General features: G+C 55.3%; 1 protein-coding gene across 1 annotated transcript in view; it reads left to right on the top strand.

Moving 5' to 3' along the window:
• SH3RF3 (SH3 domain containing ring finger 3) overlaps positions 1 to 14,463 on the top strand; it is a 158,000-nt gene that overhangs the window by 141,900 nt on the left and 1,637 nt on the right. Inside the window, exon 9 of the mRNA XM_020902443.2 lies at positions 8,113 to 8,441. Coding sequence (XP_020758102.2) covers positions 8,113 to 8,441 — 329 coding nt within the window. The remainder of the gene's footprint in view (positions 1 to 8,112; positions 8,442 to 14,463) is intronic.

Below are 14,463 nucleotides of genomic sequence, written 5' to 3'. Positions count from 1 at the left end.
CACCCCTACCAGAGGGTCCAGGGACCTCATCACAGAACAAAAGTGAGCTTCCCTGCTCATCAGCGGGTTCCCTGCTCATCAGCGGAGGAGGAGTCTGACAGGGGGTCTGCAGAACCCAGAACCCTTGGTGATGTGCCTCATGCACTCACACCCCTACAGGACCCTCTCCCCAGGGATGGGCTCCCCCGTGACCAGAAATCCTGGCAGCACCTCATCAATCCTTGCTTTCCAGAACTCACCCTTATCCTCACTGCACACCTGGGCTGCCCTCAGCCACCTGTGTGCTCTTTGACCCACTGACAGCAGAATCTTTGTGGGAGCTTACTCAGTGGCGAGCCCTGGCTTGTGCCCTGGCCCAGAGCTGAATAAGCAGGTGCTCCGTAGGGCGCCCTGGACCCCAGAGGCAGGGCCCATCGAGGAGCAGCAGGGGGACACACAGGGGAGCTGCAGGCGGCTCCTCAGCCTCCTGTGCAGAGAAGCCTGCCTTCCAGCCAGAGAGACACTCACAGTTTGTGAAGGACACTGGCATCCTCTGTGCCGATGGCAAGAAAAGACTGCTGCTGAGGCGAGACTGGAGAACAACAAGGTCCATCCCAGGGAGAGATGTGGGCTTTGTGGCCCTGCTCTGTGCTGGCCTGAGTCCCTGCTCCAGGGCACACACTGGGAGAGGGTCCAGGGCCTCCGCTTTCGGCACCCCCAGTAGAAACGACCCCAGGAGTCAAGTCATGGAAGATAAATTCACCCACAACCCATAGGCAGCCCTCCCTGCCCTTTGGCATGAGCAGCTCTAGTTAAGCCTCTCCCACACCCTCGAGCCAGGACTGCTCGCAAGGTGGACTCTGCGGCCCTCCCTCCATCTGCGAGGTGGCTGCTAATTCCCTTTTAGATCAGCAGCTCAGAGAGGAGCCACCAGGGGCCCCTGGTGACCTGAGTTCACTGGGGTCCTGACACCCCGAGTTCTTTCCAAATTTCTGTCCTTTCCTAATCATTCTAATGTGATGATGACAAGCAGGCCTGCGCACATGGTGGCAGCTCTTTAGAGTTTAGGAGCAGAAAAGCCCAGTCAGGCCCTTCTCAGGAAGGAGCAGCCAGGCCAGGGTCTGGGATTTGCAGGGCTGAGGCTGGCCACTCTGAGCTGGTACCCAGGTGGTGTCACCCGACATTGCCTGGAAACAGCTGTGCTGAGAAGGACATGAGTCCAGGAAGACAACTCCAGTGTCCCTGAGAGCTGGCAGGGCTGGTTGTCAGCACTCGTGGAAATAACAGCTTAGATCCCTACCTGAGCCTCTGAGATCTTGCATCCCGCTGGCAGAGCCCCTCCCGTGTGGACAGCCCCTCCCCTGTGGTGACCGTCCTGCCGCCGTTTTTCTGGTTGGATGAGGTAGTTTCTACCCATCTGTTTTGTTTAAAAAAATTTTCAGAAGTACCTGCACTTGGCACACCTGAGTAGATAAGGATGTGTTTGATCTTCCTTGTTCCATTCCAGAACCCTTTCTGGAGGATACCAGGTTTTACAGAGATTTCATCTGAATGTTATTTGATTTAATCTAATACTTTGTGGTGGCCCCACACTTGTTCTACAGAAAACAAGCAGAGGCCCATTGGAAACGTACATTCAAGGCAAGGTTGTCCCGGTGGAGGAAGCCGAGAGCGGCCCAGACACAACCTAGAGCCAGAGGGCTGTTCTGGCTTCACGCCTCTGCCATCTGCCCTCTGGCCTGACCTCCTCAGAAGCAATCTTAAAGACATTAATGTTGAGCTATAAATCCTGCCGAGTTAACAGGCCTTCCTGCATCAGGGTGAGGAGAGAAAGGAGCAGGTCAGAACGCTGAGTCCAGGGAAAGCTGTGATGCAGTGAAAGCTCAGCGTTTTAACCCTCCCTCATCTCTCTGCATTCTGCCCAGTGACTTCTTGCCTGGGGACAAGGGTACCGCCCAGAGGTCTGGTCTGGACCCGCTCCAGAGCCGGGCTCCTGTGGGAACTTCCCCGGTGCAGGCACCACTGCCCATGGGGCTGGGTTACAGCACAAATTCAACTGGTGGCCCATGTGGGGGAGGGGGTAAAAAATAACATGCAGAGGCTGAAGACGTGCAAGTGGGCAGAGCGGATGAGAGAGAAACAAGCTCTCCCGGAAAGGAATGCTCACCAAGGCCCAGAGAGGAGAGGTTTGGGGACAGGATGGGCTGTGAGTAGGGCTGCAGGGAAGGGATAGAGGGACTGCACTCCCAGGGAGAGAAGAGGGATGTGCACGCCCAGCCCAGCCCACCACCCCCTCCCCAACAGCCCCGCTGCCCAGAGGGAACTTGAGGGAGCCACTCTGTCTGGGAAGCCCACCTCCCACTGGGGCTCGCCCGCCGTCTCACCCCCTGACCGCTCTCTCCTGGGGTGTCTCCTTTTGGGGGAAGACGTTTCTCTCCCCTTCTGGGTCCTTCTGGCAGACTTAAGAACTAAACGAGGTGTATCAATAGGAGGATATCAAACTTTAATAACACGTGCATATGGGAGAGACTCAGGAAAAGTGAGTCACCAGGATGGGGGAGGCCTCACCTTGAACACCATCTCTGCTCAGGACACAGGAGGATGCTGGTGGTGGTGGAGGGGGTGGGGCTGGGACTCATAGAAGAGGAAAGAGTTTCACATGGAGATGGGAAAGCGGGTGCTTGCTGAATGCTGGGCCAGGCAGGGACCCTGGACACGGAGCGGCGTCTTAACAGACAGACCACAGGCTCCGCCCTGTACGCACACCTGGTCTCACTGCCATCGCCCAGGGAAGCCCCTTCTGGGAACTGCCCTCTACCCACCTGCTTCCCGGTGTCAGTGGAGGCTCCTCCTGAGTCTTTTGATTCTTAAAAAGAATCATAAACAGATTATGGTATTTTATATACATGCTGCTGCTAAGTCACATCAGTCGTGTCTGACTCTGTGCAACCCCATAAGTGGTAGCCCACCAGGCTCCTCTGTCCCTGGGATTCTCCAGGCAAGAATACTGGAGTGGGTTGCCATTTCCTTCTCTATTATATATATATATATATATATATATATATATATATATATAATCATAAAAGGGCTTCCCTGGTAGCTCAGATGGTAAAGAATATGCCGGCAAGGTAGGAGATCTGAGTTCGATCCCTGGGTTGGGAAGATCCCCTGGGGAAGGAAACGGCTACCCACTGCAGTATTCTGGCCTGGAGAATTCCACAGACTGTATATAGTCCACGGGGTCCCAAAGAGTCGAACATGACTGAACGACTTTCACTTTTACTTCACATGCCAGAGAGATGGGACTTGGGGCAGCACATGCAGTCCCCTCACTCCTAACCACTGTCTGTACAGCCCAGTCCCACCAGCACAGCCGCCCTTCTCCTGCGTCCACACCCCCCGGAGCAGCCCACTTGTTCAGGTCAGTCCACAAAGATGCAGGAGATGCAGTCCTGGGTAGGGCTCCCCTGGGTTTCTAGAGGAACCTTCCTTGCCTCTGTTTGGACTCATCACCCTGGATTTGGGGTGTGGCTCCTTCTTGGGATGAATAAAGTGAGGCTGGCAGGATGGCAGTTTTCAGAGCCTGCGGGTATTCAGAGACACAGGTCCAGAGGGGCTTGGCTGCCTAGAATATGTACTAGTCGACCCATGGGTGCCGGACTCCCAGCCGCTCCTTGGGGTAATGGGTGCGGGGCCATTCAGAGTGGGGACCCAGCCTGGATATTTCAGGACTTCCCAGAGCCCAGGAAGTACCTCGGTCCCTACCCATGAGGCCCTGCTCTCACTCGTGACTGAAGAACCCTGTGACCTTCCCAGGGCCCACCCAGCTGGCCCGTTTTGGCACCAGGGAGGGCAGCACCCCTCCCTGAGTCCCTCTCCATGGCTCTCTAAGGGCTTCTGGGTCATTCTGTCTCCATCTCCTCATCCCTTGGGGAGACCCATGCAATGGAGTCATCAGCCCCCAGCTTCCCAGAGCTGTTCCAAGCTGGTCATGTAAGCCCCCAGGTTGCAGAACCAAGGGTGGGGGCGATTGGGATACAAGAGTAGCCCCGGGTGCAGAAGGCCATTGCCAGCGTCTGCCTCAGGCTGCTGGAGGGGAGGGAAGGGCAGATGCTGGGACCCTGACACCCGAGCAGTCCTGCGCTGTCAGCCGGGGGGCTCGCCTCGTAGGATGTGGGGCAGCCGGTCAGAACTTCATAGCCACTGCCCTTCACCTCATCATTTCTCAGCTAAATTAAACCATAGCCTCTTACCCTAGTGAAGGGCATGACCTGCTTTGAGAAGCTACCTGCACCTGGCCTGGCCAGTCCAGGGGCTTCATAGAACTCAGGAAGCACCTCTGTTCAGAGCCGTGAGGCCCTTCACAGCCCAGCAGGTGACACTCCTGTTGGGGAAAGACATTCAGGCCTTCTCCTTCCTGTTCTGGCTCTGCTCACAGCCCCTGCAGCTCAGCACAGGGAAGGGGCCCCCTCAGCCACACATGTCACCACAGCCTGTGGGAAGCACAGCGTCACACTCGCATCCCGTGAGGACTGCTGTCGTAGAAGAGACAAGGTCCTGGCACTGTTCCTCTGGCTGAGCATGGCACTTCCATGCCCAGACAGTGAGATGCAGCCATGGAGGGACACCCGTGTGTCACTGGGTGGACTGGTGGCCTCAGAAAGAAGTCTCCAACCAGCTGTGGTAACCATGGTGATGAGAGGGTGCCAGGGACAGTAGGCAAGTGTCTGACATGTCTTATCATCTGGTCCCCAGGCAGCTCTCGGGGGCAGGCCACCCCAACCCCACTCCTCCAAAACCACCTCCCTTCCCATCAACAGAACAACAGCAGAAGTTCTCTCCGGTACATCATGTCTAGTACCCTGCGTGCAGAGCAACTTTTACAAGTTTTGCTTTCATTATGTTTCCTCTCAAGAAGAAACAACATTTGACATAATAAGTCAGAAAATACCAAAATGTGTAATAAAATGAAGTACCGCTGAGCCCTCCTGCACCTGCTCTCCTGAGCCAACATCAGCCATCTGGGGGGCTAGATCTGTGCTTCCCTGATGGCAGCGATGCCCCCAGGCCACTGAGTGCGGACTCAATCGGAACATGGCCCATGACCCTTGAGCTGTGACCCTGAACTCCTGTCTCAGCTTGTGGAAACATCCTTTTGTGCACCTGGCAGAATGCACATGTGTGGCTCTGTCTGTGCCCTGTGCTCAGAGGTGGTGGGAAGAGCCTGCCCTACCCACAAGTGCATTTGGTCCTGCAGGTTGAGGTTTTCCTAGGGGGTCGGGGCTGAGCCTTGCAGAACAAACCATGTCCATGTCAGTGCTGCCCACCACACCTGCCCAGCATCTAGTGTATGCCCACCAGCAGCTTTAAATGTCCTGTGAGCAGAAGCAAGGACACAGGGTAAATCTGTGTGAGAGAAGTGGGGCCATCTAACCCTGTGGATTAATGAGGAACCAATGGAGAAGACGTGGCACTCAGGTTTACTTCATTTAATTAAATGAACTGACTCCCTAAAAAAATTGTCACATTTTATAAATCAAATTCTGTTCTCTTTGACTTCTTTTAATTTCAGAGATAATTTTCCATAATTTTAATTGACTTTTAATTGGCAGCAGTTCTTCATTTAAGCTTTAAATTTCTTTTTCCTTTGGCCAAGTTTTTGCATTAACGTTCTAAGGAACAAACCCTCTAGGGACAGAAGCTATCATTTTATTATTTTTAAGATGTTTTATGGTTCTTCTGTAATGAATGTATATCTCTTTTATAATACTGGTTTCCAGGTGATTCTTTGCTAGTAGGCTACGACTTTTTATCAGGTTGTGTGTGTGCGTGTGAGTGCATACGTGTGTGTCTTTCTAATGTCCCCCTGGGCTCTTCTCTGATGTGCTGACCCAGGTGTGGACCTTGACAGCCTGGCTCTGCCTGTTTCTTTGCCTGCTGTGCCTGGCAGGGCTGCCGTGCCCGCTGAGCCCCTACTCCTACAGTGGCCCTTGCCACCCAGTTGGCAGGTGTAGATGGTGGGAGCCCGACGCAGGGCTGGCAGCCCTGCTGGTAGGCCTGGCGACTTGCTCTCCTGGGAAGGCTGTGGCTTTGCCAAGAAACTTCCAAGAGTCCTTGCCCACTTGCCCTGGGCCTGTCCTAACTGTGTCTCCACCTTGATTTTATATGGAGCAGCTGCCAGAGCTCTGAGCTGGGTGAGACCTAGCAATGGGCGCAGTCAGACCTCGCCAGGGATCGAGAGCCCCTCCCCCGGTCGCTGGCAGGTCTTATGCAGGCCCCTCCCCACTGGGCATGCACGTCCTGGCTAACTCACCCAGCAGGACTCTCTGGCTATGATGCCACCAACGACACAGCTCATGCCTGGAGCCCCTGTCCCTACCCTGGTGCCCACATGGTCCAGCGGCCCCATCAGGGTTTGCTGGTGAGTGTTCAGAATTCAGTCCCTGTGCTCTGAGAGCCTGGCTGGCCCAGCAGAGCAGCAGAACGGGCATTCAGCCCTCAGTCCCATGGGGTGCAGGCTGAGCCAGTGATGCCCCTCCCTCTGTTGTGGATGGCACCACGGGGCCACTGGCAGGCTTGGGGACCCATCACATGGATCTTAATTTTATTCACCTGGGTGTGCTTGCACACACATGCACATAGACACACATGCATAAACATGCGCACACATATACATGCATACCCATGTGTACATGCAAATGTACAGATACATACACGCGTGCGCACATACATACGTACACATACTGATACAGTCACACATAGGCACAGACATTCACGCAGAGGCTCGCATATTCACACAGGCACACACATACACTGTTAGATTACTTTTAGAGTTTTCATCTCCAGATCCCACTTGATCACTTGATAGCCAGTGGGTTTTTGCCAGAGACCCCGCAGTGTTTGGGGGTCTGTTGCCAGCCTGGCTCCCTTTCCAGAGCCCCCAAGTGAGCGCCAGGGACATTCTGTGCACCTGAGCCGGTGCCCTCCCCCTGCTGGTCTCAGTTAGGAGGCTGTCATCCTGGGAGTCCCTTCCTCTGCATGGTGGCTATCTGGAGGGTGGCAACGCCTCCAAGCCAGCTGCATGGTGCCCCCTGGTGGCTAACTGACCAAAGCTCTCCTGAATGTGTCCCACATTGTCATCTCTTGGTGGATGCTAATCAAGGCTGCCCTGTGCCACGTTGCCCCCATGCCTGCTCCCCTCCAGGCTGGGGCTTGCCCATGCCAGCCGTGGTGTGCATTCAGGACATCAGCTCCAATCCTTTCCATCAGTACCAGTGCTGGGAGTAGAGAAAAACTTCAGATTTGTTCATACTAAAGTGTTACTGACTTAGCTTGAGGCACACATCCCTGCTAAGTGCACTTTATGGTGATTTCAGCACCAATGACTCCCCAACAGCTGGGGTGGAAAAAGGAGTCCCCATCAGGCCACTGTGGGGTCCAACTAGCCCCATGACCCAATCAGACGCTGTGGTGGCCATCACCGACCCGGGGCTCCATGTCAGACTCAGAGTGCCGCCTGTTTCACACCACACCCCCTGCCAGCTAGCTAGTCCTCATCTCATGTCAGAACAGTCAGTTCCAGGAGAGCCGCCAAACTCAACACCAAGGCCAGCACATTGCCATAGAAGCACCTCTGTGTGTACACATCTTCCTCCTCTACACAGCCTCACTCATACACGCACACACATATGTGACACACATGGAACTCGGCTCCCCATATCATACAACCACAAACAGTGCTGTCAGGGCCTCCAGCTGAAGGTGTGTGGGATACTCAGTACTAATGTGGAATAATGACCCCCTCCCACTGCAGGAGACCCTTGGTGCCCTCAGCTGGTGATGTTTCCAGGCTGGGATGTGGTCCTGAGATGGGGGGTCCTGAGATCAGGGTTCCTGAGAGCGGGAGTCTGGAGGGGGTTCCTGAGGAGGGGGTTGTCGGGTTGGCACCTCCAGGGTCTAGGTCTGTGCTGGCATGTCTTCCACATCTCAGGAAAGGAGGGAAGTGAGATGGGAAAGCTTTCCATCTTCACCGTCCTCCTCTAGGCAGCTTTATTTGACCAGGACCAGAGTCTCCTGACAGGGCCACACTCCTCGCTGAAAGCACTCACCCAACTTCGTTTTGTGTGTCTCTAGAAAGACAGGAAGAGTGGGCTGCTGAAGCTGCTGGCCGGTGCATCCACCAGGAGGAAGTCGCGCTCCCCGCCATCCACCTCTCCCACCCATGACCCCCAGGCAGTGGACGCCTCGCTCCAGGGCGCGGTGGGGCCCGAAGTGTCCTTGCTGTCCATCCACGGCAGGGCTGGGTCCTGTCCCATCGAAGGCGAGATGCAGGGCGCCTTGGGGATGGAGCCACTGCACAGGAAGGCAGGCTCCTTGGATCTGAGCTTCCCGTCACCCACCCAGCCGGCCGCATTCTCCACAATTGCTGTCCGCCCTGAGCCCAAGCCACTTCCCAGAGAGAGGTAACAGGGGGAGCTGTGTGCTTTCGGGCCTGGGTGCGGTGGTCTCTGAGGCCTGGAGCCACTTTGGGGAAAGGGACGATGGGATCCCTGGGGAGTAACCTGCCTGGTGTCCCTCACTGTCCCGGAGACTCAGATAAAACAGGAGCAGGTCTCACATTATGAATCCATCTGCGCCCTGAGTTCGGATTTACAAGGAAAATCTGGTAGAACTGAGGTGTTCAGAGCCCAAAGAGATGAGCTGCGCCCCCAGCCCCACCGGAACCTGGAGTGAGCCCACCTCAGGCAACTCTTCTGGAAACCCGGCCCCCTTAACCCAGATTGGCTCTGGATTAAACCATATGACATGGCCAGTATTTATCTGTTTGTCACCAAAGCCAGCAATTTCATAGAGTTCAGCCCAGAGTTTCTGGATCAAGGAACTGAGTTCACCAAGGCATCAGGTGGAAGGGCCAGAGGTTAGCGTCCTCTTGTATGAGCAGGCCCGTTTGAGTCATCGGTCCTTAAAGAGCTTCAGACGGGTCGGGGGCCTGCAGGGAGGAAGTACTTTCCTTTCTGAGCACCTCCTCCTCCGAGAGCTGGTAAAAGGAGGGGCGTCTCCTGAGGACATAGTCCTGGTATCTGTCAGAGTCCTTCCCCCACTCGGCCACACTGACCAATGCCAGCTCTTCCGTGTGACCTGAGACACACCTCACACACCATGTACGCCATAGACACCATGTACACCAGACACAATACAGACACCACACACACGGCATGTACACCAGACACACATGTACACCAGACACAATACAGACACTGCACACACCATGTACACCAGACACGATACAGATACCACACACACACCATGTACACCGGGCAAAATACAGATACCACACACACACCATGTACACCAGACACAATACAGACACCACACACACGGCATGTACACCAGACACACATGTACACCAGACATGATACAGACACCACACACACCATGTACACCAGACACACCATGTACATCAGACATGATACAGACACCACACACACCATGTACACCAGACACACCATGTACATCAGACATGATACAGACACCACACACACACCATGTACACCAGACACGATACAGACACCACACACACACCATGTACACCAGACACAATACAGACACCACACACACGGCATGTACACCAGACACACATGTACACCAGACATGATACAGACACCACACACACACACCATGTACACCAGACATGATACAGATACCACACACACCATGTACACCAGACACACCATGTACATCAGACACGATACAGACACCACACACACACCATGTACACCAGACACGATACAGACACCACACACACACCATGTACACCAGACACGATACAGACACCACACACACACCATGTACACTAGACACGATACAGACACCACACACACACCATGTACACCAGACACACCATGTACATCAGACACAATACAGACACCACACACACACCATGTACACCAGACACGATACAGACACCACACAAACCATGTACACCAGACACACATGTACACCAGACACAATACAGACACTGCACACACCATGTACACCAGACACACCATGTACATCAGACACAATACAGACACCACACACACATCATGTACACCAGACACAATACAGACACCACACAAACCATGTACACTAGACATGATACAGATACCACACACACACCATGTACATCAGACACACATATACACCAGACATGATACAGACACCACACACACACCATGTACACCATAGACACCATGTATATCAGACACAATAGACACCACACACACACACACCATGTACACCAGACACAATACAGACACTGCACACACACCATGTACACCAGACACGATACAGACACTGCACACATACCATGTACACCAGACATGATACAGACACCACACACACACCATGTACACCAGACACAATACAGACACCACACACACACCATGTACATCATAGACACCATGTATATCAGACACAATACAGACACCACACACACACACACCATGTACACCAGACAATACAGACACCACACACACACACATGCCACACTCAACCTCACACACCACACACCTGCCTTTCTTCCTCCACTTCCCTCCACCTTGGGGCCGCTCTCCCACATCAGAGCCTTCCTTCTTACACGAGACCCGCCCAGCTGCCTATGATCTCTGCAGGGGTTTGGCCCTTCTCCAAGGCCCACAGCTGGGCTCCTGGAGCATCTCCAGTCAGGGTGACAGGCCCTGCAGGTGCTGAAGCTGCCCTCACGTCTCCTTCGAGTTCTTTTCTTCTCAGCTCTCTCAACCTCCAGACTCCATGCAGGGCTTAAAAGACCCTGCTGTAAAAAAATCTCGGGAGTCTCTGAGTAACTAGAAAATGCAGGGAATTCCTCCCATTCGCTGACAGTCCTGGCTAATCTGTGTGTCATCCCTGGGGCCCTGGCTAATCTGCCCAGCACCCTGCACAGCTCGTTAGTGACCAGCACTGCCTAGCGCGGCCCTTGCCCTGTGCAGCCCTGTACAGCCCTCAGGATGCCACGTCCTGGCCCAAACAGGCTGGAGCCAAGGATGTGATGACAGCAATGTCACCTTCAGGCCGGGGCAGCTCACCTGGCCTCAGGCCACACTCCCAATGTGTGGATGAGGGGCGCTGCCGCTGGCCTGTCTGGTGCCGCCTGCATGCAAGCCATTTCTCCCTGGCGGTGATCTCAGAGGAAGGGCCTTTAGGTTGAGGGTGCTATCAAGGGAGACTTCCCAGGTGTGTGTGGGGGAACCATGGGGAGCACCCCCAGGCTGGCCAGGCTCTCAGGAGGAGGCCTTGGGAGCCAGGGTACTGCCCTTGCGGGAACCTAGCCTTGGGTGGTCTGCAGCACCCCAGCCTCTGGGCAGTGCACAGGGAGTTGCATTTCTGGACATTGCTTGGGGATCAGGAAAGCTCTTGTCCGCCTGTCCTGCTGGGGTCAGCTGAGCTCCAGCCTGTACTCCCTCCCCGTCCTCCTCCTATGCACCACCGTCTGCCACTTAACAGCCATGTCACCCAAATGAGTGCCTTTGCTGTTTGAGTCCCAGTTCCCACACACAACATGAGGATGATGGTGCCTGGGGGTTATTATATTTGCAAAGCAGCTAACTTAGTACCCAGGAAAAGACGAACAAATTTGGTGTTCAGTTGCTAAGTCATGTCTGACTCTTTGCAACCCCATGGACTGCAGCACACCAGGCTCCTCTGTCCTTCTCTGTCTCCAGTGTTCGCTCAAACCCATGTCCATTGAGTCAGTGATGTCATCCAACTGTCTCATCCTCTGTTGCCCTCTTCTCCCCCAGTGAACACCAAGGGCAAGGACCACCATAACACAAAAGATGACGTGTATGACAGTGTCGTGTGACATCAGTACATGACAGTGAGTGAGATCATGGTGGGGGGGTGGTCTCCCCCCTTTGATTGACAGTCCTTCGTGTTCACACGCATAGGTGGTGTGTCCTCACCTCCCATTGGCCTGTCAGCTGTCAAGATCTCTTGTGGGTCATGACAGGTGGAATGATGGCTCCCAAAGACATCTCTGCCCTAATCCCCACACCAAGGATAGGATGGCAGATGGACCGAGCATCTGACCCTAAAGTGGAGAGGTCATCCAGGCCCAGGCGGCCCATGTGACCACAGGAGTCCTCGCAGGCAGACAAGGAGCTCAGCTTGCTGTGCTGGCTTTGAGTCGGAGGAAGAACAGGAATGCTCCTCGGAAATTCTGGCAGCTTCTAGGGGCAGGAAAAGGGGAGGGGACACAGTCTCCCAGAGACCCTCAACTGTGTCTCCGTGAGGTTATGACGAACTTCAGTCTTTCAGAACTGCCAGATGTGTACCTTGTTACATGCTGTCTGTGGGAATCTGTCAGATGCCGCAGGGACTCTAGGCCCATGTAGGCCTTCAAGTGTGGTGTCCAGCGTGTATTCTTATCATTTCCAAGGTCTGGTAGGACACCACTGTGATAACCACAGTCCCTACCTGGGACCCCTCGTCCTCACCAGGGTCCCTCGTGTGACACAGAGGATGCCCCCGACCCCGCATGCCAGGCAATAGCGCCTGCAGCAGTCGAGTGGTTCCTGAGCCCAGTCTGCAGACTCGCTGTGTGTGTCTGATGCCCAACACCAGGACTGTGCTGCGAGCTGCTGCCCTACCTGTTCTCTTGGCCCTTCAGATCTGCACTTCAGCGTTTGGAAGGATCAGGATGGAATCCCGAATGCTCATCTCATAGACAGTTGGTCCACGTCATCCATCCGGACTCTAAATCACGGGATTGCTCAGAAGCACCACATTAATTTTTAATTACATTTTTAAAGTTGCTTGTTTCACATCTGGCAGTTGAGGCAAAAGCTAAAACTTGTGAGAAATGATCTCACTGTGTTCTTTCCTTGGGAGGTTGGAAGGGAGTGGTAGGTGTCTGCAGAGGAGAAGGCGATGGTGGCTAGAAGCCATGGGGGAGGTGCCGGTCCTGGTGGTCATGCAGCCTGGGTGCTAGGGGTGGGAGATGCCGTCTGCATGGTGTCAGCTGACTTCATGCTGCTGTATCCCAGCAGCCACCCGGCCTCCTCCAGGGAGTGGCTGGCAGGCAGCTGCTCGCAGATATGCCAGAATTGGGAGGAGCTGTCACCCCTTCCTCACCCTGAAGGGAACCAAGGTGGAAACTGGCCCCAGCTTGCACACTGTAGGCACCTGGGGAGCTGGGCCGGCCTGCTCTCTCAGCCAGCCCAGAGACCCCCTTTCTCTCTGCCCCTGCTTCCACTGCCTGGAGCCAGCTGGGACCTGGGTTTTCTCTGCCTGAGCATTTTCCCCAAGCCCCGCACCAACTCCAGCCAGACAGGCTGGCCCCCAGGCTGTGTGCAGCTGGTTGAAGGAGGATGAAGTCAGCCTTAATGTTTTCATTCAGCACCCTGGTCCTTAGACATCTGCAGGCAGATCCTGAGGAATCTTGTTCCCTGGTCCACTCCCCCACCAACATCTCATCCAGTGGACCCAGGGTGCCCAGTCTGTGAGCCTCACTTCTAGAAGAGCTGACCTGGGACCTCCTGCTTTATTACATCCTGATTCCTCCAGGTCCAGGAAATACCAGGTCAGAGGCTCTGTGGACAAAACCCCTTGAGGACCCTGGGGACCCCCAGCTGCCAGACTCCTTCAGGGGCCCTTGGTGTGGCTGTGGCTGATGGGGAGGCAGGGCCCAGGGCACGGTCAGGAATCTCTCCCCTTCCCCAGCCAGGAAGGGAGGAGGGGGTGGGCAACCCTCCTCAGAGAGAGGGGAGGGAAGGCCCAGAGCTCCAAAAGCAGGGGGTGACTGTAGAGAAGGGGTGTCACAGTCTGCACCTCTGGCCCAGGGAGGACACTTGGGGATTTGTGGGACTTGTGGGGCTGGGAGAACAGAGGGTGACCTGGCTGAGAATGGCTCTCCCCAGCCCAGCCTCGGCCACTCCTTCTCTGCCGCTGCCCACAGCAGGGGTGTGGGCCAGACTGAGCCCAGGAGCAGGAGGTCCCTGTCCAGGTCATCTGTGGGCCAGACCAGTGGGCGGAGCTGAGCTGGGAGGTGAAGCCATGGGGCTGAGGTAGGTCTGGAGGGAGGGGGGACAGATGGAAGCACAGGTCCTCTTCCCAGCATGCTTCTCGTCTGAGCCACATGGTTCCAGCCCAGGAGGGTGGTGTGGATGGTGGGCTGGGGGTGGAGGTGGGGTGGGGAGAGACGAGGAGCATGGTGAGGCCCAGGGCTTGGCAGGTCCATCAGGGAGACTTCGCTGACCCCCCATGCCCAGCCTGTGGTGTCTGCGGTTTGCAGCCAGTGAGAACAGGTACTCTGATGGCCACCAGACCACCCAGAGTGGGGTGTGCACAGAGCCCTCAGCCCCCTGCCCAGTCATCACCCCCAGAAGGGCAGTGGGCATGGGGCCAGTGGGACACCAGTGGGATGCCTGTGTGACCCCCAGCTGGAGGGGTGCGACCAGCAACTCTGCTGGGCTGGATGGCAGGGAG

The sequence above is a fragment of the Odocoileus virginianus genome, chromosome 2, assembly GCF_023699985.2.
Source record: "Odocoileus virginianus isolate 20LAN1187 ecotype Illinois chromosome 2, Ovbor_1.2, whole genome shotgun sequence".
NCBI lineage: Eukaryota > Metazoa > Chordata > Mammalia > Artiodactyla > Cervidae > Odocoileus > Odocoileus virginianus.
The sequence above is the reverse complement of the archived record's forward strand: the minus strand, read 5'-3'. Positions and strand labels throughout refer to the sequence as shown.